Raw genomic sequence first — 23,836 nt, forward strand, 5'->3', positions numbered from 1 at the left:
GATATTGGTCTGTAGTTTTCTTTTTTTGTTATGTCCTTCCCTGGTTTTACTATTAGGGTGATACTGTCTTTATAGAATGACTTAGGGAGGATTCCCTCTTTATCTTGTGGAATAGTGTCATAGGATTGGTACCAATTCTTCTTTGAATGTGTGATAGAATTCAGCTGTGAATTCGTCTGGTCTTGGACTTTTTTTTCGACAATTTTTAAATTACCATTTCAATCTTGCTGCTTGTTATTGGTCTGTTCCAATATTCTATTTCTCCCTGGTTTAATCTGGGAGGGTTGTATATTTCCAGGAATTTACTCATCTCCTCTAGGTTTTCTAGTTTATATGAGTAAAGGTGCTCATAGTAGCCTTGAAAAGTCTTTTGTATTTCTGTGGTATCAGTTGTAGTATCTCCCATTTCATTTCTAATTGAACTAAATTGGATATTTTCTCTTCTTTTCTTGGTTAATCTTACTAATGGTCTATCGATTTTATTTATCTTTTCAAAGAACCAGATTTTTGTCTCATTTATCTTTGTATTTTTCTTTTTTTTGTTTGTTTCAATTTCATTTAGTTCTGCTCTCATCTTCTATTTTCTTTTATTCTGCTGAGTTTGAGTTTGGATTGTTTTTGTTTCTCCAGTTCTGTGAGGTGTGACCTTAGATTATCTGTATGTGCTCTCTCAGACTTTTTGATGTAGGCATTTAATGCTCTGAACTTTCCTCTTAGCACTGCTTTTGCTGTGTCCCAGAGGTTTTGATAGGTTGTGTCACTATTATCTTTCAGTTCAAAGAACTTTTTAAATTTCCGTCTTGACTGCATTATTGACCCAACGATCATTCAGGAGCAGGTTATTTAATTTTTATATATTTTCATGGTTTTGAGAGCTCCTTTAGGAGTTAATGAAGGGGGCCTGCCCCTCCACATCTGTGGGTATTTCTCATCAGGCGGAGACAAGAGACTGAGAGAAGAGATAAGACACAGAGACAAAGTATAGAGAAAGAACAGTGAGCCCAGGGGACCGGCGCTCAACGTGCGAGGACCTGCACCAGCACTGGTCTCTGAGTTCCCTCAGTATTTATTGATCACTATTTTTACTATCTTGGTGAGGGGAGTGTGGCAGGGCAACAGGGTGATGGTGGGGAGAAGTTCAGCAGGCAAACATGTGAGCAAAGGAATCTGTATCATGAATAAGTTCAAGGAAAGGTACTGTGTCTGGATGTGCATGTAGGCTAGAATTATGTTTCACTTTACATAAATATTTCAGTGTAGCAAAGAGTAACAGAGCAGTATTGCTGTCAGCATATCTCGCCTCCAGCCACAGGGCGGTTTTCTCCTATCTCAGAATAGAACAAATGGTCGGCTTTACACCGAGACATTCCATTCCTAGGGATGAGCAGGAGACAGAAACCTTCCTCTTGTCTCAACTGCACAAAGGCCTCCCTCTTTCACTACTCCTCCTCAGCACAGACCCTTCACAGGTGTGGGGCTGGGGGATGTAAGGTCTTTCCTTTCCCAAAAGGCCATATCTCAGGCTGTCTCAGCTGGGGGGAAATCTTGGACAATACCCAGGCTTTTTTGGGCAGAGGTCCCTGTGGCTTTCCACAGTGCATTGTGTCCCTGGTTAATCGAGAATGGAGAATGGCGATGACTTTTACCAGACATACTGCCTGCAAACATATTGCTAACAAGGCACATCCTGCACAGCCCTAAATCCATTAAACCTTGATTCAAAACAGCACATGTTTCTGTGAGCACAGGGTTGGGGCTAAAGTTACAGATTAACAGCATCTCAAATCAGAACAATTTTTCTTATTACAGATCAAAATGGGGTTTCTTATGTCTTCCTTTTCTACACAGACACAGTAACAATCTGATCTCTCTTTTCCCCACAGTTAAATTCCAGCTTTATTCCACTGTGGTCTAAGAGAATACTTGACATAATTTTGAATTTCTTAAATTTGCTGAGGCTTGTTTTGTGGCCTATCATATTGTATATCTTGGAGAATGTTCCATGTGCTGATGAATAGAATGCATATTCTACGGTTGTTGGGTAGAATGTTCTGCAAATATCTGTTAACTCCATTTGTCGTAGGGTATAGTTTAAGTCCATTGCTTCTTTGTTGACTTTCTATCCTGATGATCTGTCTATTGCTGTCAGTGGAGTATTAAGGTCCCCCACTATTATTGTGTTGCTGTGTATCTCATTTCTTAGGTCTAGTAATTGTTTTATAAATTTGGGAGTTCCACTGTTAGGGGCATATATATTTAGAATTGTGAAATTTTCCTGTTGGACAAGTCCTTTTATCATTATATAATGTCCTTCTTTGTCTTTTCTTTTTTTTTTTTTTTTTTTTTTTTTTGACAGAGTCTCACTCTGTTGCCAAGGCTGGAGGGTAATGGTGCAATCTTGGCTCACTGCAACCTCCACCTCCTGGGTTCAAGTGATTCTTCTGCCTTGGCCTCCCGAGTAGCTGGGATTACAGGTGCCCACCACCACACCCAGCTAATTTTTTTTTTGTATTTTTGGTAGAGACAGGGTTTCATTATGTTGCTTTAAAATTTGTTTTGTATGATATAAGAATAACTACTCCTGCTTGCTTTTGGTGTACATTTGTGTGAAATGTCTTTTTCCACTCCTTTACCTTAAGTTTATGTGGGGTTTTATGTGTTAGATGAGTCTCCTGAAGACAGCAGAAACTTGGTTGGTGAATTCTTATCCACTCTACCATTCTGTATCTTTTAAGTGGAGCGTTTAGGCCATTTACATTCAACGTTACTATTGAGATGTGAGGTACTATTCTATTCGTTGTGCTATTTGTTGCCTGAATACCTTTTTTTTCCATTGTGTACTTGTTTTATAGATCCTGTGAGATTTATGTTTTAAGGAGATTCTATTTTGTTGTATTTTGAGGATTTGTGTCAAGATTTAGAGTTCCTTTTAGCAGTTCTTGTAGTGCTGGCTTGGTAGTGCAAATTCTTTCAGCATCTGTTTGTCTGGAAAACAATTGCATCTTTCCTTCATTTATGATGCTTAGTTTCACTGGATACAAAATTCTTGACTGATAATTGCTTTGTTTAATGTCCTCAACAGTTTGGATGAGGCCTACATATTTTATAAAGGAGATATAATCTGCTTTACTCAAGGTCTACAGATTTAAATGTTAATCACATCTAAAATATACTTTCACAGCAACATCTAGACTGATGTTTGACCTAGCTGGGTACTATAGCCTAGAAAAGTTGACACATAAAATTAACTCTTATAGTTCAGCCTTGACACTCATACACAACTCCTCAAACCATACTGAATCTTCAAATAAGGAAACTAACAAGTGCTATTTTCTCTTTGATATCCCATAACTTACATACTGTGATGTAAAAGTAATACATCTTATCTTACATCATAAGAGGATAAGAGAGGAAAGAAAGCAAAGATATTTGCTTACTGTGTGTATACATATGCATATATGTATATGTAATACATAAAATACTTATGTAATATATATAAATGTTTATATATGTCTATACATATATGCATTTATACAAACATACTCACAACAAAACAAAAAAGAAATATAACAATACAGTCCTCATTTCTGTAACTAGTCACATGGTTGTAGCTGCCTTCTTTTATATTCTATGTTCTCTTTGCCTTTGCAAGCATCCTGGGTGTAGTTCTTCACCTCGTGGGTCAACCCAGACCTTTATTCTTGAATGGTCTGGGCCATTAATAGTCCTGTCTGAATTGGGTTGTTGTAGTTTTCCCCTGACTTTAATCACAGAGCATGACAGTACTGTGTGTAGTATCGGAGTAGGAGTCCAATTTGTCCTTTTTAGTCAGTATCAATTACCCCAACCACTATAGTAATTTCCCTTTTTACCTTTTGATCCAGAGGAACAAAGAGCTCAAAATGGCCAGGTGGCCATCTTAATTTCCAGTTTAACAGAAACGTTGTTTTGTCTCCTGACCTAAGCATTCCTCCCTCTGGAACCAAGACCTCTAGGCAAGCAGAGCTTAAGATCGTGAGGACAAAAATTGTTTGTCAGTGGATCACTAAGAGTAATAATGAATGATGCAAATCCCATTTCCATTCTTTGGTTCCTGGACCCATGAATCCTCACTATGTTGGAAAGACCATATATTGGACATGGATTCAGAGCCTATATAGCATCATAGAGAACCTGTCTCAATCCTTCAAGGTTTTACCACCAAACTGATACTGCTACTGAGTCTTCCAAAGGCTATTCCACTATTCTTACAAGCCAGCTGCTTCAGGAACATGGGGAACATGGTAAGGCCAGTGAATTCATAATTCATGAGCATGAACTCATTGGCACATTCTGTTTGCTGTGAAGTGAGTTCCTTAATCAGTAGCAAAGCTGTGTAAAATAACTTCATGGTGGATAAGGCACTCTGTAAGTCCACAGATGGTACTTTTGCAGAACCATAATGTGCAGAGAAGGCAAATTCACATCCAGAGTGTCTATTTCAGTAAGAACTACCTTCCATGACAGAAGTGTTCCAGTGTAATCAACCTGCCACCTGGTAGCTGTCTGATTGCCCTGGGGAATGCTGCCATATCAGGGGCTCAATGTTTGTCTCTGCTGCTGGCAGATTGGGCAATCAACAGTGACCGTAGTCAGGTCAGCCTTGAAGAATGGAAATTATGCATAATCTCCATCTCTGCCACCATACCTGTTCAGGAGCCCACTGTGTGATGACGGGGTGGCTGGGGAAAGAGGCTGACTGGTATCCACACACTGTTGACTATTAAAGTTTCTCTGCTGACGTCACTCTTTGGTGAGCATTCACATAACACAATATCTTCAGGTTTTTAGCCTGTCAAGAGAGGTCCATCCACGTAATTTGTTCCCAGACCTCCTTGTCACCAATTGTCCAATCATATTCATTCCAAGTCTCTCACCATCCACCAAACCACTGGCCACAGCCCATGAATTGATTAAAAAAAATCACACATCTGGCCATTTCTGTTTCCAGGCAAAGCAAGGAACGAGATGTACTATTTGAAGTTCCACTCTCAGGGAGGATTTCTCTTCACCACTATTATTCATGGATGTCCCAGGAAGGGCCATGGTGCTGCAGCTGTTCATTTTTTGGCAGTGCCCGAATATTGTGCAAAACCATCTATGAACCAGGCCCAAGGTTTCTTTAGCGCCTGTTGATTGACCATAGGAAACTCACCATGAGGCCATCAGTGTAAGGCAGTGTAGCATGAGTGGGGACCACGGACATTTGGATCACTTCTTTGTGTAATTTACTAGTGTTTTCAGGACCTGCCTGAGCCTGATCTCATATGTACGCTTTCCATTTTACTATGAAGTGCTCGGCACATACCCCGTTTCATAGCTTAACAGGTCAGACAACATCCCCTTTGAGGGGCAGCTCAGGTCACGTGGTAACTTGGTGGCCCATGGTTAAGCATTCAATCTTTAATAAGGCCCAGGAGCAAGCCCAGTGCAGTTTTCAAAAGAAGCTTAGGTGTCTGAGGAAATGGCAGGACTTTGCTCCAAAATTCTAAGAATCTCCGCTGTGATTCACCTACAGGGGCCTGGTAAAGGCCCTAAACAGAATCCCTGTCTGCCACTGACACCTCAAGAACCATTAGAGCTGCTGGATCCTATGGCCCAAGTAGCAAAACAGCTTGCACAGCAGCCTGGACCTGTTGCAGAGCCTGCTCTTATTCTGAGTCCCCACTCAAAGCTAGCAAGTTGCTTAGTCAATGGGCTAGAGTAACACACCCAAATGAAGAATACGCTGCTGCCAAGATCCAAAGGCGCCACTAGACATTGTGCTGCTTTTCTGGGCATAGAAGAAACAAGGTACAACAATTTCATCTTCACCACAGAAGGAAATCTCAACATGCTTTACGCCACTTGACCCTAGAAATTTCACTGAGGTAGAAGACCCCTGATTATTGTCACATGTATTTCTCATCCCTTGGCATGTATCCATTTTATCAATAAATGTGGAAATGCCAGAGATTGTCAGCATACCCCCAGAAGCTAGGAGAGATGCTTGAAAAGATTTTCCCATAGAGAAACCAACTCAAAGTTTTTAGGCTTTTTTCCTTAAGAGACCCACTCCGCCAACACCTTGGCCTTGTACTTCTAACCTTCAGAATCGTGAGAAAATAAATGTTTATTATTTAAGCCACTCACTCTGTGGTCCTTCGTTACGGTAGCACCAGTAAACTAACACACCTAGATATTCAAATTTATAGTCGCTTTATTCATTTACAGCCACTTTATTCATAATGTCAAAAACTTAAATATCCTACATATCCATCAGTGATTAGATTAACAAATTATAGTCTATCTATATGGTGATATGCTGAGACAAGTAAGATGTACAACTACTGATAGAACGTTAAACATAGATGAATCTCAAAAATATCATAATGAGTAAAAGAAGCCTTACACATAAAAAATAAATATAGAAAGGGTATATTGCTACAAATATCTAGAACAGTTATAATTATACAGAGCAGATCATTGGTTGCCAGGACTGGTGAAACTGAGGGAAAAGGAGCACTGTGGAACTTTCTGGGAGGATGTATGTGTTCTGTCTCTTCATAAGGAGGTGATTACATGGGTGAATATATTTGACAAAATTCTTATAACTCTACCCTTACAGTGGTTACATTTTCTTGTATATAATCACACGAGTAAAATTGATTAAAAATATAAACAATTTAAAATGTTCAAATATTTATATGCATAAAAGATAAGCTTCACAAAACAATTTACAGGTTAAAAAGCACTTATACAGCAATGATTTTATTGTTCTTCATAACCACATAAGATAGTTATATTTTTTAAATTCTACTTTGCTGAAAAACCAGATCTCAGAAAGATTAAGACGTCTTCCATGGCTTATGGTGAACCACCAGATGACATTGATGCTCTTGGATTTCAATGTTCCTTCTACCAATCAATACTGTTTATTAACTTATTGCCTGCCCCTTCTCTGATAATTCCAGATTGTTATTCAAATTAAGATTAATCTTATTACAAATATGGTATTTATATCATAAAAATAGCTACAAAGGCAGACAAAAAGTAAAAAATTTTGTCATTTTCCTAAAATTGGCTAATTTCTACAGGACTGACATATTTTTGACAGAATGACTTTTCTAGAATTGCAAAATTTCTATTGTTTCCCTTCCACACATTAAAATCACCACAAGAGGGCACAAGAATTCGTTGAGTAGAGAGGCAAAATGTGTATACAACAAATGAGTTAGCTGGAGTCCACCTATTGATTAATGCTTGTCAATGACTAAAAGGTAAGTACAGGTTGAAAATCCCTAATCTGAAGATCTGAAATGCTCCAAAATCTGAAACTCTTTTTTTTTGAGACAGGGTCTCACTCTGTTGCCCAAGCTGGAATGTGGTGGCAAGATCCTGGCTCAGTTCAGCCTCAACCTCCCAGTCTCAAACAATCCTACTACCTCAGCCTCCTGAGTACCTGGGTCTACAGGTGTGCGCCACCACACCTGGCTAATTTTTTAATTATTAGTAGAAACAAGGTCTCACTGTGTTGTGCGGGCTGGCCTCAAACTCCTGGGCTCAAGAGATCCACCTGTCTCGGCTTCCCAAAGTACTCGGATCACCGGCAGGAACTGCATCACCAGCTTAACATCTGAAACTTTTTGAGCACTGACTTGAAATAGTGACACTTCTGCTTTCTGATGGTCCAGTGTACACAAACTCTGTTTCAGGCATAAAATTATTTAAAATATTGTATAAAATTACCTTCAGGCTATTCAGATAAGGTGTATATCAAACATAAGTGAATTTTATGATTAGACTTGAATCCCATTTTCCAACTCTCTCATTATGTGTATGGAAATATTCCAAAATCCAAAAATAAATCTGAAATCCAAAACACTTCTGGTCTCAAGCACCTCATCTAACGGATACTCAACTTGTATACTGTAACTATACAAAAAAATATATAATGAATGCGTTGTCAGTTAAGGCTTTTGTCTCCAAATTAGGAAGCTGGCATATCATTTAAAAATTTCTTGGGAAAGAAAGTATAATTAGATGGATTATTTTCCAGTTTGCTTGAACTTTAAAACCAGAAACTATACATCCACCTTCAGTAGAGATAACTAGTCACAGGTTAAATTAACTAGTGTGTTGCAAACAAAGTATAAGCACAAGTTTATTTTCAATTTTTACTAATCTTTGAACATAATCCTTCGATTCTCTATTTGCTAGAAAATTGAAAAAATGGACAATTATATATGATTCATTTAATCTTTTTTTTATTTTGTGACACTTTCAATTTCTCTTCTCAGAAAAGCCAATGTCAAAAACTATTAATTTTTGAACTATTACTGCAAGTTTATAAGCAAAAATCTCCAGTACATAGAAAAAGAAAAATTGAAGTAAATATCAGGTTAGCAAAGGGTCTGGTCACTGGTCTTATACAGTTTATTGAGTAGATTACACCTCAAAGATGAAATAGGTAATTGGATGGGGAGATATTGGCATTTGAAATTTGGTGAGCAGGGTTGGAATTGAAGCTTCTTGGACATATATTTGTGGGGACTTATTGGTAACCAAAAGCCAAATTCTGTAAAATATTTAAAGAGGTTGATTCTGAGCCAATATTAGTTACCATGGCCTGGGGTACACTCTCAGGAGGTCCTGAGAAAGTGTGCCTGAGGTGGTCAGGTCACCGTTTAGTTTTATACATTTTAGGGAGACAGGAATTACAAGCAAAGACATAAATCAATACATGGAAAGTGCACATTGGTTCAGCTTAAAGAGGCAAGATCTTGAAGCAGGAGAGAGCTTACAGGTCATAGGTAGATTCAAAGATTATCTGATTGGCAATTGGTTGAAAGAGTTAAGCTTTGTCTAAAGACTTAAGAAGTCATCAGTAGAAAAGAATGCTTTAGCTAAAATAAAGGAGTTGTGGAAACCAAGGTCTTTATTACGTAGACAAAGTCTCATAGATGGAATCCCTCAGACAGTGTGTGATCTACACCAGAATCAGGTTGGAATTGGGACTCTTACTGCCACAATCAGTCTATTTTATCAGTCTTATGACTCATCCTGGTCACTTGTGCCTAAACTCCAAAAGGGAAGGGGTATAACAAGGTGTGTCTCACCTTCCTTCCTATCATGGCCAGAATTCAGTCTTTCAGGTTCATCTGAGGTCTCCTTGGCCCAGAAGGGGGTCCATTCAGTTAGTCAGGGGGATTAGGAATTTATTTTCATTTTACATTACTTCCTAAGAAAGTTTTTTTATCACCTCCATGTCCTCAAACTTTAAAAGCAAAAACACATAGAATATTTTAGGTCATTGTGTCAATTTCTATGATTTCACCTAAACCACAGAGATGCCACATTTCAGAGTTGCCTAAGGATATATAATAAGATAATATTTCTAAACTTTAGCCAGAAAGGAATGTTTCATGCACTGCTCAGGGTGAAGAACTTCTCCGGAGTCTGCTATTCTGCATTGTCTTCATTGCTGGAAGGTGATAAAGCAGCTTGAGGGTTTTAGTGTGGAAGCACAACTTCATAATCATGCTCATGGGTGTAGGAAAAAGGCCTACTAACAGAAGTCCTAAGAAGGGCATATTCTGTCTCTGACCTTTCTCTAAACTGTCTCACTTTCCTTGTGAGGGAGTCAATGTTCTCATAGCCATCATCATTGGAGCTCAGGGAGGATCTCCAATGGGGGATGTGATTAATGACGGTGTAGCACACTTCTTCAGAACCACTGCCATTCTCATTTTCCTGCCAAGCAAAAAGAGAAAAGAAATCAAGGACCCAGGGTCATTCAAAAATTGAACTCAGTGTACTATCTTCCCTTCTTCTTTGTACACCTGATGATGCTCTTACACCTAAGGTATCCAAAACCCAAACATTCCTGTACACCAATAATAGACACACAGAGAGCCAAATCATGAGTGAACTCCCATTTACAATTGCTACAAAGAGAATAAAATACCTAGGAATGCAACTTACAAGGGAAGTGAACAACCTCTTCAAGGAGAACTAAAAACTACTGCTCAAGGAAATAAGAGAGGAAACAAACAAATGGAAAAATATTCCATGTTCAAGGATAGGAAGAATCAATATCATAAAAACGGAAATATTGCCCAAAGTAATTTATATATTCAATGCTATTTCCATCAAGTTCCCATTGACTTTCTTCACAGAACTAGAAAAAACTACTTTAAATTCCATATGGAGCCAAAAAAGAGCCTGTTTAGCCAAGACAATCCTAAGCAAAAAGAACAAAGCTGCATAGGAACATCTCCAGTCTGCAGCTCCCAGCAAGACCAATACAGAAGGCAGGTGATTTCTGCATTTCCAACTGAGGTACCCAGTTCATCTCATTGGGACTGGTTAGACAGTGAGTGTAGCCCACAGAGGGTGAGCAGAAGCAGGGTGGGGCGTCACCTCACACAGGAAGCACAAGGGATCGGAGAACTCCCTCCTCTAGCCAAGGGAAGCCATGAGGGAACATACCTTGAGGAACAGTGCTATCCAGCCAAGATACTACGCTTTTTCCATGGTCTTTGCAACCCACAGACCAGGAGATTCCTTTGGGTGCCTACACCACAAGGGCCCTGGGTTTCGAGCATAAAACTGGGTTTCAAGCACAAAACTGAGTGGCCATTTGAGCAGACACCGAGCTAGCTGCAGGAGTTTTTTTCATACCCCAGTGGTGCCTGGAACACCAATGACAGAGAACTGTTAACTCCCCTGGAAAAGGGGCTGAAGCCAGAGAGTCAAGTGGTCTTGCTCAGTGGGTCCCACCACCATGGAGCCCAGCAAGCTACGATCCTCTGGCTTGAAATTCTTGCTGCCAGCACAGCAGTCTGAAGTCGACCTGGGACATTCAAGCTTGGTGGGGGAAAGGGCGTCTGCCATTACTGAGGCTTGAGTAGGCGGTTTTCCCCTCACAGTGTAAACAAAGCCACAGGGGATTTCGGGGTGGACCGAGCCCACCCCAACACCACAAAGCCACTGTGGCCAGATACCTCTCTGTATTTCTCCTCTCTGTGCAGGGCATCTCTGAAAGAAAGGCAGCAGCCCCAGTCAGGGGCTTACAGAAGGGAAGGCTGTGGGCGCAGCTTCAACAGACTTAAATATTCCTGCCTGCCTGTTGGCTCTGAAGAGAGCAGCAGATCTCCCAGCACAGTGCTCAGGCACTGCTAAGGGACAGACGGCCTCCTCAAGTGGGTCACTGACCCTCATGCCTCGCGACAGGGAAACACCTCCCAACAGGGATCGACAGACACCTCATACAGGAGAGCTCCAGCTGGCATCTGGCAGGTGCCCTGCTGGGACAAAGCTTCCAGAGGAAGGAGTAGGCAGCAATCTTTGCTGTTCTGCAGTCTCCACTGGTGATACACATGCAAACAGAATCTGGAGTGGACCCCCAGCAAACTCCAGCAGACCTGCAGAATACGGGCCTGATTGTTGGAAGGAAAACTAACAAACAGAAAGCAATAGCATCAACATCAACAAAAAGGACAACCATGCAAAAACTCCATACAAAGGTCACCAAGAGCAAAGACCAAAGGTAGATAAATCCACAAAGATGAAGAAAAAGCAGCTCAAAAAGGCTGAAAATTCCAAATACCAGAATGCCTCTTCTCCTCCAAAGGATCACAACTCCTCACCAGCAAGGGAACAAAACAGGACGGAAAATGAGTATGTCAGATTGACAGAGGTGGGCTTCAGAAGGTGGGTAATAAACTCTTCCAATCTAAAGGAGCATGTTCCAACCCAATGCAAGGAAGCTAAGAACCTTGAAAAAAGGTTACAGGAATTGCTAACTAGAATAACCAGATTAGAGAAAAACATAAATGACCTGATGGAGCTGAAAAACATAGCACGAGAACTTCGTGAAGCATACACAAGTATCAATAGCCAAATTGGTCAGGCGGAAGAAAGGATGTCAGACATACAAGATCAACTTAATGAAATAAAGCACGAAGACAAGGTTAGAGAAAAAAGAATGAAAAGGAACAAACAAGGCCTCCAAGAAATATGGGACTATGTGAACAAAGATCAAACCTACATTAGATTGGTGTACCTGAAAGTGACAGGGAGAATAGAACCAAGTTGGAAAACACACTTCAGGATATTATCCAGGAGAATTTCCCCAACCTGGCAAAACAGGCCAACATTGTAATTCAGGAAGTACAGAGAACATCACAAAGATACTCCTGAGAAGAGCAACCCCAAGACACATAATCATCACATTCACCGAGGTTGAAATGAAGGAAAAAATGTTAAGGACAACCAGAAAGAAAAGTTGGGTTACCCACAAAGGGAAGCCCTTCAGACTAATGGCGGATCTCTCTGCAGAAACCCTACAAGCCAGAAGAGAGTAGGGGCCAATATTCAACATTCTTAAAGACAAGAATTTTCAACCCAGAATTTCATATCTAGCTAAACTAAGCTTCATAAGTGGAGGAGAAATAAAATCCTTTACAGAGAAGGAAATACTGAGGGATTTTGTCACCACGAGGCCTGCCTTACAAGAACTCCTGAAGGAAGCACTAAATATACAAAGGAAAAACCAGTAGCACCCACTGCAAAAACAAACCAAAATGTAAAGTCCATTGACACTATGAAGAAACTGCTCAACTAACAAGCAAAATAACCAGCTAGCATCATAATGACAGGATCAAATTCACACATAACAATATTAAACTTAAATGTAAATGGGCTAAATGGCCCAGTTAAAAGACACAGACTGGCAAATTGGATAAAGAGTCAAGATCCATTAGTGTGCTGTATTCAGGAGACCCATCTCACATGCAGAGACACACATACGCTCAAAATAAAGGGATGGAGGAAGATTTACCAAGCAAATGGAAAGCAAAAAAGAGCAGGTGTTGCAATCTGATAAAACAGACTTTAAACCAACAAAGATCAAAAGAGACAAAGAAGGCCATTACATGATGGTAAAGGGATTAATGCGACAAGAAGAGCTAACTGTCCTAAATATATATGCACACAATACAGGAGCACCCAGATTCATAAAGCAAGTCTTTAGAGACCTACAAAGAGACTCAGACTCCAACACAACAATAGTGGGAGACTTTAACACCCCACTGTCAATATTAGACAGATCAACAAGACAGAAGATTAACAAGGATATTCAGGGCTTGAACTCAGCTCTGGACCAAGTGGACCAAATAGACATCTACAGATCTCTCCACCCCAAATCAACAAAATATATATTCTTCTCAGCACGAAATAGCACTTATCCTAAAATCAACCACATATTTGGAAGTAAAACACTCCTCAGCAAATGCAAAAGAACAGAAATCATAACAAAAAGTCTCTCAGACCACAGCGCAAATCAAATTAGAACTCAGGATTAAGAAACTCGCTCAAAACCACAAAACTACATGGAAACTGAACAACCTGCTCCTGAATGACTACTGGGTAAATAATAAAATGAAGGCAGAAATAAAGATGTTCTTTGAAACCAATGAGAACAAAGACACAATGTACCAGAATGTCTGGGACACAGCTAAAGCAGTGTTTAGAGGTAAATTTATAGCACTAAATGCAAACAGAAGAAAGTGGGAAAGATCTAAAATCAACACCCTAACATCACAATTAAAACAACTAGAGAAGCAACAGCAAACAAATTCAAAAGCTAGCAGAAGACAAGAAATAACTAAGATCAGAGCAGAACTGAAGGAGATAGAGACATGAAAAACCCTTCAAAAAACCAATGAATCCAGGAGCTGCTTTTTTTGAAAAGATTAACAAAATAGACCAGTAGCCAGACTAACAATGAAGAAAGACAGAAGAATCAAATAGACACACTAAAAAATAATAGAGGGGAGATTACCACTGATCCCACAGAAATACAAACTACCATCAGAGAATACTAAAAACACTTCTACACAAATAAACTAGAAAATCTAGAAGAAATGGATAAATTCCTGGACACATACACCTTCCAAGACTAAACCAGGAAGAAGTTGAATCCCTGAATGGACCAATAACAAGTTCTGAAATTGAAGCAGTAATTAATTAGCCTACCAACCAAAAAAAGCCCGTGACTAGATGGATTCACAGCTGAATTCTACCAGAGGTACAAAGAGGAGCTGGTACCATTCCTTCTCAAACTATTCCAAACAATAGAAGAATAGGGACTCCTCCCTAACTCATTTTATGAGGCCAGCATCATCCTGATATGAAAACTTGCCAGAGACAAAACAAAAATAGAAAATTTCAGGCCAATATCCCTGATGAACATCAATGCAAACATCTTCAATAAAATACCGGAAAACGAAATCCAGCAGCACATTAAAAAGCGTATCCACCATGATCAAGTCGGCTCCATCCCTGGGATGCAAGACTGGTTCAACATACACAAATCAATAAACGTAATCCATTACATAGAAAGAACCAATGACAAAAACCACATGAATATCTCAATAGATGCAGAAAAGGCCTTCGATAAAATTTAACACCACTTCATGCTAAGAACCCTCAATAAACTAGATACTGATCAAACCTATCTCAAAATAATAAGAGCTATTTATGGCAAACCTACAGTCAACATCATACTGAATGGGCAAAAGTTGGAAGCATTCCCTTTGAAAATCAGCACAAGAAAAGTATGCCCTCTCTCTCCACTCCTATTCAACATAGTATTGGGAGTTCTGACCAGGGCAATCAGGCAAGAGAAAGAAACAAAGCATTTTCAAATAGGAAAAGAAAAAGTCACATTGTCTCTGTTTGCAGATGACATGATTGTATATTTAGAAAATCTCATCGTCTCAGCCCAAAAACTCCTTAACCTAATAAGCAACTTCAGCAAAGTCTCAGGATACAAAATCAATGTGCAAAATTCACAAGCATTCCTCTACACAAATAACAGACAAACAGAGAGCCAAATAATGAGTGGACTCTCATTCACAATTGCTACAAAGAGAATAAAATACCTAGGAATACAACTTACAAGGGACGTAAAGGACCTCTTCAAGGAGAACTAAAAACCACTGCTCAAGGAAATAAGAGAGGACACAAACAAATGGAAAAACACTCCATGCTCATGGATAGGAAGAATCAATATTGTGAAAATGGCCACAATGCCCAAAGTAATTTATAGATTCAATGCTATTCCCATCAAGCTACCATTGACTTTCTTCACATAATTAGAAAAAAAGCTTCTTTAAATTTCATATGGAATCAAAAAAGTGCCCATATAGCCAAGACAATCCTAAGCAAAAAGAACAAAGCTGGAGGCATCACGCTACCTGACTTCAAACTATAATACAAGGCTACAGTAACCAAAACAGCATGGTACTGCTACCGAAACAGATATATAGACCAATGGAACAGAACAGAGGCCTCAGAAATAACACCACACAGCTACAACCATCTGATCTTTGACAAACCTGAGAAAAGCAAGCAATGGGGAAATGATTCACTATTTAATAAATGATGTTAGGAAAACTGGCTAGCTATATGCAGAAAACTGAAACTGGACCCCTTCCTTACACCTTATACAAAAATTAACTCAAGTTGGGTTAAAGATTTAAACGTAGGATTAAAGATTTAAAACCATAAAAACCCTAGAAGAAAACTTGGGCAATACCATTCAGGACACAGGCATGGGCAAAGACTTCATGACTAAAACACCAAAAGCAATTGCAACAGAAGCCAAAATTGGCAAATGGGATCAAATTAAACTAAAGGGCTTCTGCATGGCAAAAGAAACTATCATCAGAGTGAACAGGCAATCTACAGAATGGGAGAAAAATTTTGCAATATATCCATCTGACAAAGAGCTAATATCCAGAATCTACAAAGAACTTAAACAAATTTACAAGAAAAAAACAACCCCATCATAAAGTGGGTGAAGGATATGAACAGACACTTCTCAAAAGAAGGCATTTATGCAGCCAAAAAACATATGAAAAAAATGCTAATCATCACCGGTCATTAGAGAAATGCAAATCAAAACCACAATGAGATACCATCTCATGCCAGTTAGAATGGTGATCATTAAAAATCAGGAAACAACAGATGCTGGAGAGGATGTGGAGAAATAGGAATGCTTTTACACTGTTGGTGGGAGTGTAAATTAGTTCAACCATTGTGGAAGACAGTGTGGCGATTCCTCAAGGATCTAGAACTAGAAATACCACTTGACGTAGCAATCCCATTACTGGGTATATACCCAAAGGATTATAAATCGTTCTGCTATAAAGACACATGGACACGTATTTTTATTGCAGCCCTATTCACAATAGCAAAGACTTGGAACCAACTCAACTGCCCATCAATGTTAGACTGGATAAAGAAAATGTGCCACAAATACACCATGGAATACTATGCAGCCATAAAAAAAGAGTAAGTTTATGGTCTTTGCAGGGACATGGATGAAGCTGGAAACCATCATTCTCAGCAAACTAACACACGAACAGAAAACCAAACACTGCATGTTCCCACTCATAAGTGGAAGTTGAACAATGAGAACACATGGGCACAGGGAGGGGAACATCACACACCCAGGCCTGTTGGGGTGTGGGGGGCAAGGGGAGGGAGAGCATTAGAACAAATACCTAATGCATGGGTGGTTTAAAACCTAGATGAAGGGCTGATAGGTGCAGCGAAGCACCATGGCACATGTATTCCTATGTAACAGACCTGCCCATTCAGCACATGTATCCCAAAACTTAAAGTAAAAGTAAATAAATAAATATATATATATATATAAAAAATATAAGAAATGTTTCCAAAAAAAAAAAAAGCCCTTGCTCCAAGCCTTGGTGTCTTAGAGACCTCATTATAGCAGCATAAACTGCACTCCAAGCTTCTACTAATTATGCTTTAATTTTACTTGAATAATAAAAGAGGAAAGAAGGATGCTATTATGCCTCTAAATATCTAGGAAAAAGCACTTCTATACTTTAGTTCACACATACTGAGATGCAATGTATGCAACAATCAGACCTCAGTAAGTAATGAATAAGTAATTATTCATTATAATTTTTACAAGATAAAATACTAAGAAAAAAATTGAGTTTTTGCACATTTTCAATTGCATAGACAGTGAAGGAGAGAAAAAGTAAAAACATTAATATATACTAATTAAATCAACAAAATTATTATGATGTAGTATCAAAAGGAATAAACTGTTTTCCATATGTTATAGGTTCCATCATACTTGTCAATGCAAATGCTAATTCCTGGATATAAGGATTGAAAGGGAATGTGGAAAGCTAAAAATAATTAATCTTTTATGGTGGTCAGTTTATAAGTATAAATTTACTTAATTTCATCTCTTTTTGTTATAATAGCTTTGAAAATTAAAATAATAGGCTGGACACAGTGACTAATGCCTGTTACCCCTGCACTTTGGGAGGCTGAGGCCAGTGGATTCACTTGAGGCCAGGAGTTCGAGACTAGCCTGGCCAACATAGCAAAACCCTGTCTCTACCAAAAATAAAAAATTGGACAGGTGTAGTGGTGCACACCTGTAAAGCCAGCTACCTGGGAGGCTGAGGCACCAGAATCACTTGAACCCAGGAGGTGGAAGTTTCAGTGAGCCGAGATTGTGCCACTGCACTCCAGCCTGGATGATAGAGTGTGACTCTGTCTCAAAAAATAAATAAATAAATAAATAAATAAAATTAGACTTCAGCAGAATTGAGACCAAAACAGTAAGAACTTGCTACTCATCTAGATCAGTTGAAATACTTTTTGGTTTTTTATTTCTTTTCATTTCTGCATTACAATTGCCATATAAATTATTTAAAATATGAACGATTTCTAAAAGTACATTTAAAAATTACAAATAAAGGAAGACATGCTACTCTTGAATAAATCATCTGTATTTTGGCATTTATCAGACAAACATAATAAAAGTTTCTGTTTTTCTTTTGTCTTGCTTTTTGTTTTCTACTTACCTGATTAGAAGTGGATGAAACTTCTTGGCCTGGAGGATTAAAAAAAAAAGAAAGAAAGAAAGGAAAGCATTGTGAGACTTTTGCCCCATCACAGATTGAAGGAAAAGGTGAAAAAAACAGAATGTAGAAGTAATAGAACAGCAGAGGCCTATTATCTAAACATCTGACATGACATTACCCCATCTTATAATTGAAATTCTCAAGACTGAGTGACAAAATCAAGAAAGAACATGTGTTCTGAGATAGCATCAATAGTATGTTCTTTCTGTAAATAAAGCACATTAATGTACTGAATAAAATAGATTTCAAAATTTGGTAATAAAATGTTCATAAATGTGCTATGTCAATGCAATATGATAAGCATAAAGAAAGAATGATTATAGTCGCAAATTTAAGATATAAATTTTATGTAAATATCACAGGAAAATCACACAATTCTTTAAAATGAACATTTGCTATAGAGATAGGTACAGAAATAACACGAGTAACGATTTCAAGTTACATACAAATATGCAGATTCATGTTGATTCCATCTGTGAATGCTGAAGCAATTTACATATGTGTGAATCTGAAATCCACTACCAATTTTTTTTTTTTTTTGAGACAGAGTCTTACTCTGTCGCCCAGACTGGAGTGCAATGGCGCTATCTCGGCTCACTGCAAACTCCGCCTCCTGGGTTCAAGCGATTCTCCTGCCTCAGCCTCCTAAGTAGCTGGGACTACAGGCACATGCCACCATGCCCAGCTAATTTTTGCATTTTTAGTAGAGATGGGGTTTCACCATGTTAGCCAGGATGGTCTCAATCTCCTGACCTTGTGATCTGCCCACCTCGGCCTCCCAAAGTGCTGGGATTACAGGCATGAGCCACTGGGCCCAGCCGTCTGTTCACTCTTGTTAGTTATTTTTGCTGTGCAGAAATACTTTAGTTTAATTAGATCTCATTTGTCCATTTCTGCTTTTCTTACAATTGCTTTTGATGTCTACATCATGAAATATTTGCTCATTCCTATGTTCTGAATGGTATTGCCTAGGTTGTTTTACAGGGTTTTTATAGTTTTGGGTTTTACGTTTGGGTCTTTAATCCATCTTGAGTTAATTTTTGTATGTGGCATAAGGAAGGGGTCCAGTTTCTGTCCTCTCCATATGGCTAGCCAGTTAACCCAGCACCACGGATTGAATAGGAAATCCATCCCCATTGCTTGTTAGTTAGCAACGTAGTATTCTTTATTTGAAATTTGCTGAGGGAATAGATCTCAAGTGCCCTTATGTCCCCACATTCATACAAGATGGCAGCTATGTATAGTGATGGATATATTAATTTGATGTAGTAATCATTACACAATGCACACATATATCAAATCATCATATTGCACACCTTGAATATAGGCCATTTTTATTTGTCAGTTATACCTCAGTAAAGTTGGGGGTAAAAATAAACAGAGAGTTTCCTTTAGATATACTTGTCCGCAGGGGCTGAGCCCTGTTACACATAACTGTCGATTTTGAGTAATTACATGATTACTACACCTAGATACTATGGCAAACAGAGCAAATTCTCTTTTTTTTTTTTTTTTTTTTTTTTTTTTGAAAGACAGGCTCTTGCTACATTGCTCAGGCTGGACTCTAATTTCTGGCCTCAAGGAATCCTTCTACTTCAGCCTCCCAAGTAGCTGGGACTACAGGAGTGCACCACCAGCTTCTTTCAACTTCTTGAGAACAAAATAATACACTTTTTAGGGGCCGGGCATGGTGGCTCACGCCTGTAATCCCAGCACTTTGGGAGGTCAAGGCAGGTGGATCACGAGGTCAGGAGTTTGAGACCAGCCTGGCCAACATGGTGAAACCCTGTCTCTACTAAAAATACAAAGATTAGCCGGGTGTGGTGGTGTCTCCCTGTAATCCCTGCTACTCAGCAGGCTGAGGCAGGAAAATCGCTTGAACCCGGAAGGCGGGGGATTATAGTGAGCCAAGATCGCGACACTGCACTCCAGCCTGGGCAACAGGGTGGGACTCTGTCTCAAAAAAAAAAAATACACTGTTTATCACCTGCTAATATTCAAAGGCCCTATTTTAGAACACCAATATACAAATTAAAAACACTAGAATTTTGGTTAACTTCTTTCCACAGAAGTTTCTTAAATGTCACTCAAAAAATAATATACAAATATTACTTTAATACCAAGAATGATGTGATCAGTTTTATGAAAGAGTAAGAACTCCAAGCAGCCTCTTCTCCAGTGTGTTATTACAATAGGCTCAAGAGTGTCTGCTGATTGGATGCTTAAATTTGCACTACCCTACTATGAAAAATATTATACAGCCATGACTTACTTTTCTTATCTTGATCTTGAAGTTTTCTTTCAAATTTAGTCATTTCCTGCCTACAAGGAAAGAGATCGTAACATGAGATACTCCAGGTTCTCTAAAGCTGAAAATGCCTTTCAAAGCATTTGGTTGCCCTTAACCTAAGGCCATTGTTAGATTTTCCATGCAAATATTAAATACAATTAAAAGGCTCCTTACTCCAGCCTTTTTTGAAAAATCACAAAAATCTAGACAATGAAAAGAAAACAAAGCTCCATATAGCATGAAGCTAAGGGCATTATTAGCTTATCAGACTACATATATTATTACACACATGGAAAACATACGTATAATATAATGAAATTTAGGACAATTCAAGAGAGAAAATTGAAAGTTTTGAAATTTATTTTTCTGCTATTCTTGATGAGGGTGTATAAATCCTTAAAGGCAAATGAGAGGGTCTTACAAATTCTAACTAAAACCTTACAGTAATAGACAATAAGTGTGGTGGCCAGGTGGGATGGCTCATGCCTGTGATCCCAGCACTTTGGGAGGCCAAGGTGGGTAGATCACGAGGTTAGGAGATCGAGACCATCCTGGCCAACACGGTGAGACCCCGTCTCTACTAAAATACAAAAAAAAAAAAAAAAAATTAGCTGGGTACGGTGGCATGCACTTGTAGTCCCAACTACTCGGGAGGCTGTGGCAGGGGAATTGCTTGAACCCAGGAGGCGGAGGTTGCAGTGAGCCAAGATCGTTTCACTGCACTCCAGCCTGGTGACAGAGCAAGACTCCATCTCAAAAATAAAAATAAAATTAAAAAAAAAAATAAGTGTGGGCCAGTGATGAAAGAAATAGAGATTATTTTTAAAGGGACACAATTTACACAATAGAGGATTCAAAGGCGGTAGGGAGGAGATGGGGTTGCCAGCATATCACCTTTTATTTCTCTGTCAGTCAGACTCCTAAATTTAAGGGGAAATATGAAAAAAGGATATAACTTGTAATGAGCTGCCCGCCTCAAGGACCAGCCAGTTACACAGTAGAGAGATGTGCCTGGGCTGAGGGAAAAATATTTTGTGAGGAAGTATTCTAAAATGACATGCCACAATCACTGCCTGGATTTTGCAACAGAACAGAGACCCCTCTTGGAAGCCTGTCGGGCACCCACAAGCGAGGAAATAAAGGGAAGTCGTGAGTTTCTTCGAGGGAAATTCCACACACCCAGCCAGCCCTGAGAAGTAAATGAGCAGCCTGAGAAGCAGGAGGAAACCTGGTCCTCCACCACATGCATCTTCTGGCACACGGACCCCAGGCACGGGGGCGCTGAGGACTGAACTCCCACCACCATGCTTTGTCTAAATTTCTTCCTGAGGAGCCTGAGAAAGTCATGCCCAGGAGCCAGACCTTAACGTTCCTTTCTTATGGCTCCATATTTTTAGACGAAGCTTTGCTTCCTTAAACAATTGCAAATCAAAGAATCTTTCATTCCACCTGTGACCCATAAGGCAACCTTCCCCCTCAGCTTCAAGGTATCTCAGCTTTTTAGGCCAAACCAACTATAATCTCCATGTATTGATTTACAATTTTGCCTGTAAATTCTGCTTTCCTGAAATTTACCCCTGCCTTTAGAAACCCTTGATTGGAAGCCATTGAAGAGGACAGGTCTTAAGCCTGAGAGATCGATTCTCCTTGCTTTGGTGACCTGCAAATAGATGCCTCCTTGGTCCTGCTGCAACCCTCCGTGTGGATGTTTTTGGCTTTACAGCACCGCGTGAGCTGCCCTCAGTTTGGTTCAGTCACAGCCATAGCTTGTTTCTCTTCTGCACCCTCCTTAAACACACACGCATACACACAATTTTATCTCACAAATGACCTACTTTCACTCAGAGTACTAAGCACAAAGTTACAAAGATGAACTGCATAACAAAAGCAAAACAAAAAAAGCAGGAACAATATTTTAGAAGCAGAAAAATAATATCTGTTAATAACTATTAACAATAATAAATGGAGAAGGCACAATTATTGGAATAATTATTAACCATTATTGTTAATAATTATTAACAATAATGGTTAATAATTATTAACAATAATCAATGGAGAAGGAAAATGGACTGGCCTAAACCAGGAAAACAATTGTAGAGAATAACATTTTTATATTAAATTAAAACAATATTAATGGGAGAGGAAATAATCAAGAGAAGTTAGCTAATGGGTACAAAAATATAGTTAGCTAGAACAAATAAGTCCTAGTATTTGATAGCACAGTGGGGAAAATTATAGTTAACAATAATTTATTGTATATTTCAAAATAGCTGGAAGAAAAGTATTGTAATGTTCCCAAGACAAAGAAAAGATTGGTGTTTGAGTAGATGGATATCAGAAGTACTCTGATTTAATCATTACACATTGTATACATGTATCAAAATATCACATGTACCCCCCAAATATGTACGAGTATGCTATATTAGTTTTAAAAATAGGCCAGGTATGGTGGCTCATGCCTGTAATCCCAGCACTTTGGGAGGCCAAGGCAGGTGGATCCCTTGAGCCCAGAAGTTTGAGACCAGACTGGGCAACATGGCAAAACCCCGTCTGTACAAAAAAGGTGTATATTAGCCAGGCATGATGGTGTGCACCTGTAGTCTCAGCTACTTGAGAGGCTGAGGTGGGAGAATTGCTGGAACCCAGGAGGCAGAGGTTGCAGTGAGCTGAGATCGCAGCATTGCGCTCCAGCCCCGGTGACAACAGCGAGACTCAGTCTCAAAAAAAAAAAAAAAAAACACTAATCAAATGAAACAAGTATAATGAGAGAAAAGTCATAAAATAAATACTTAAATTTGAAAACTGACTTCACAGGGGAAAAAACAAATGGCATGGAACACTGAGATATGGTGACTATAGTCAGTGACAACATGTGCTTGAAATTCGCTAAGAGAGTGGATCTCAAGCATTCTCAACACACACAAAAATAATGGTAACTGTGTGAGATAATATATATATTAAGTTGTTAGTGTACTTTATAGTGGTAATCACTTCACCGTATGTACATATCAAAACATCATATTGTATACCTTCAATATGTATAATTTTTGTTTTTCAATCATAGCTCAAGAAAGGTGAGAAAAAAATTTAAAATAAAGATATATGTATAAAAGAAAATAATACATGATTGGGGGTGGGGGTAGGGAACAAATAATGAGTTTTCGAACTTTCATGGGAAAATGTATGTAAAACCAAGTCATCAGGAAGGCAGCTTAAGGTGGCCCAGCTCCATAGCTGCAGAGTGGAATTACGCTTACTAAGTTGTGAGGAGAAAGATAGGATCCAAGAACTGTATTACTCTCCAAGGAAAGAAAATGTATTGTCAAATGTCTTAGTACTGAGATAATCTAAAACCTATGAGGTCTTTAGGAAAGAAATAAAGCAAACATTACTGCACAACCACATTTGGACTTTGTAAAATGTGAAGTTATGTAACTAAGCAGTTGGTGAATGAAGAATTTGGCCACTCAGTTATCTGTCGTTCTGAGGCTCTAACCACAAAATCCAAACCTGTCTAAGTCCAGGCTGTGGATTATCAGCACCTACT

At 39.0% G+C, this 23,836-nt stretch overlaps 2 protein-coding genes across 3 annotated transcripts in view; one reads left to right on the forward strand and one right to left on the reverse strand.

Moving 5' to 3' along the window:
* Positions 1-18,258, forward strand: part of LOC134740221 (uncharacterized) — a 71,238-nt gene extending 52,980 nt beyond the window's left edge. For both annotated transcript variants that reach the window (XR_010127521.1, XM_063670601.1), the window contains exon 3: positions 17,948-18,258. Coding sequence is in view for 1 of the 2 variants with exons in the window: in XM_063670601.1 (XP_063526671.1) it covers positions 17,948-18,066 (119 nt within the window). In the remaining variant the exon portion in view is untranslated. The remainder of the gene's footprint in view (positions 1-17,947) is intronic.
* Positions 6,221-23,836, reverse strand: part of GCSAML (germinal center associated signaling and motility like) — a 28,646-nt gene continuing 11,030 nt past the window's right edge. Inside the window, exons 3-5 of the mRNA XM_054481548.1 lie at positions 20,272-20,321; positions 17,940-17,968; positions 6,221-9,771 (exon numbers count right to left, since the gene is read on the reverse strand). Coding sequence (XP_054337523.1) covers positions 9,532-9,771; positions 17,940-17,968; positions 20,272-20,321 — 319 coding nt within the window. The 3' untranslated portion in view covers positions 6,221-9,531. The remainder of the gene's footprint in view (positions 9,772-17,939; positions 17,969-20,271; positions 20,322-23,836) is intronic.

This window comes from Pongo pygmaeus, chromosome 1 (assembly GCF_028885625.2).
Source record: "Pongo pygmaeus isolate AG05252 chromosome 1, NHGRI_mPonPyg2-v2.0_pri, whole genome shotgun sequence".
Lineage (NCBI taxonomy): Eukaryota > Metazoa > Chordata > Mammalia > Primates > Hominidae > Pongo > Pongo pygmaeus.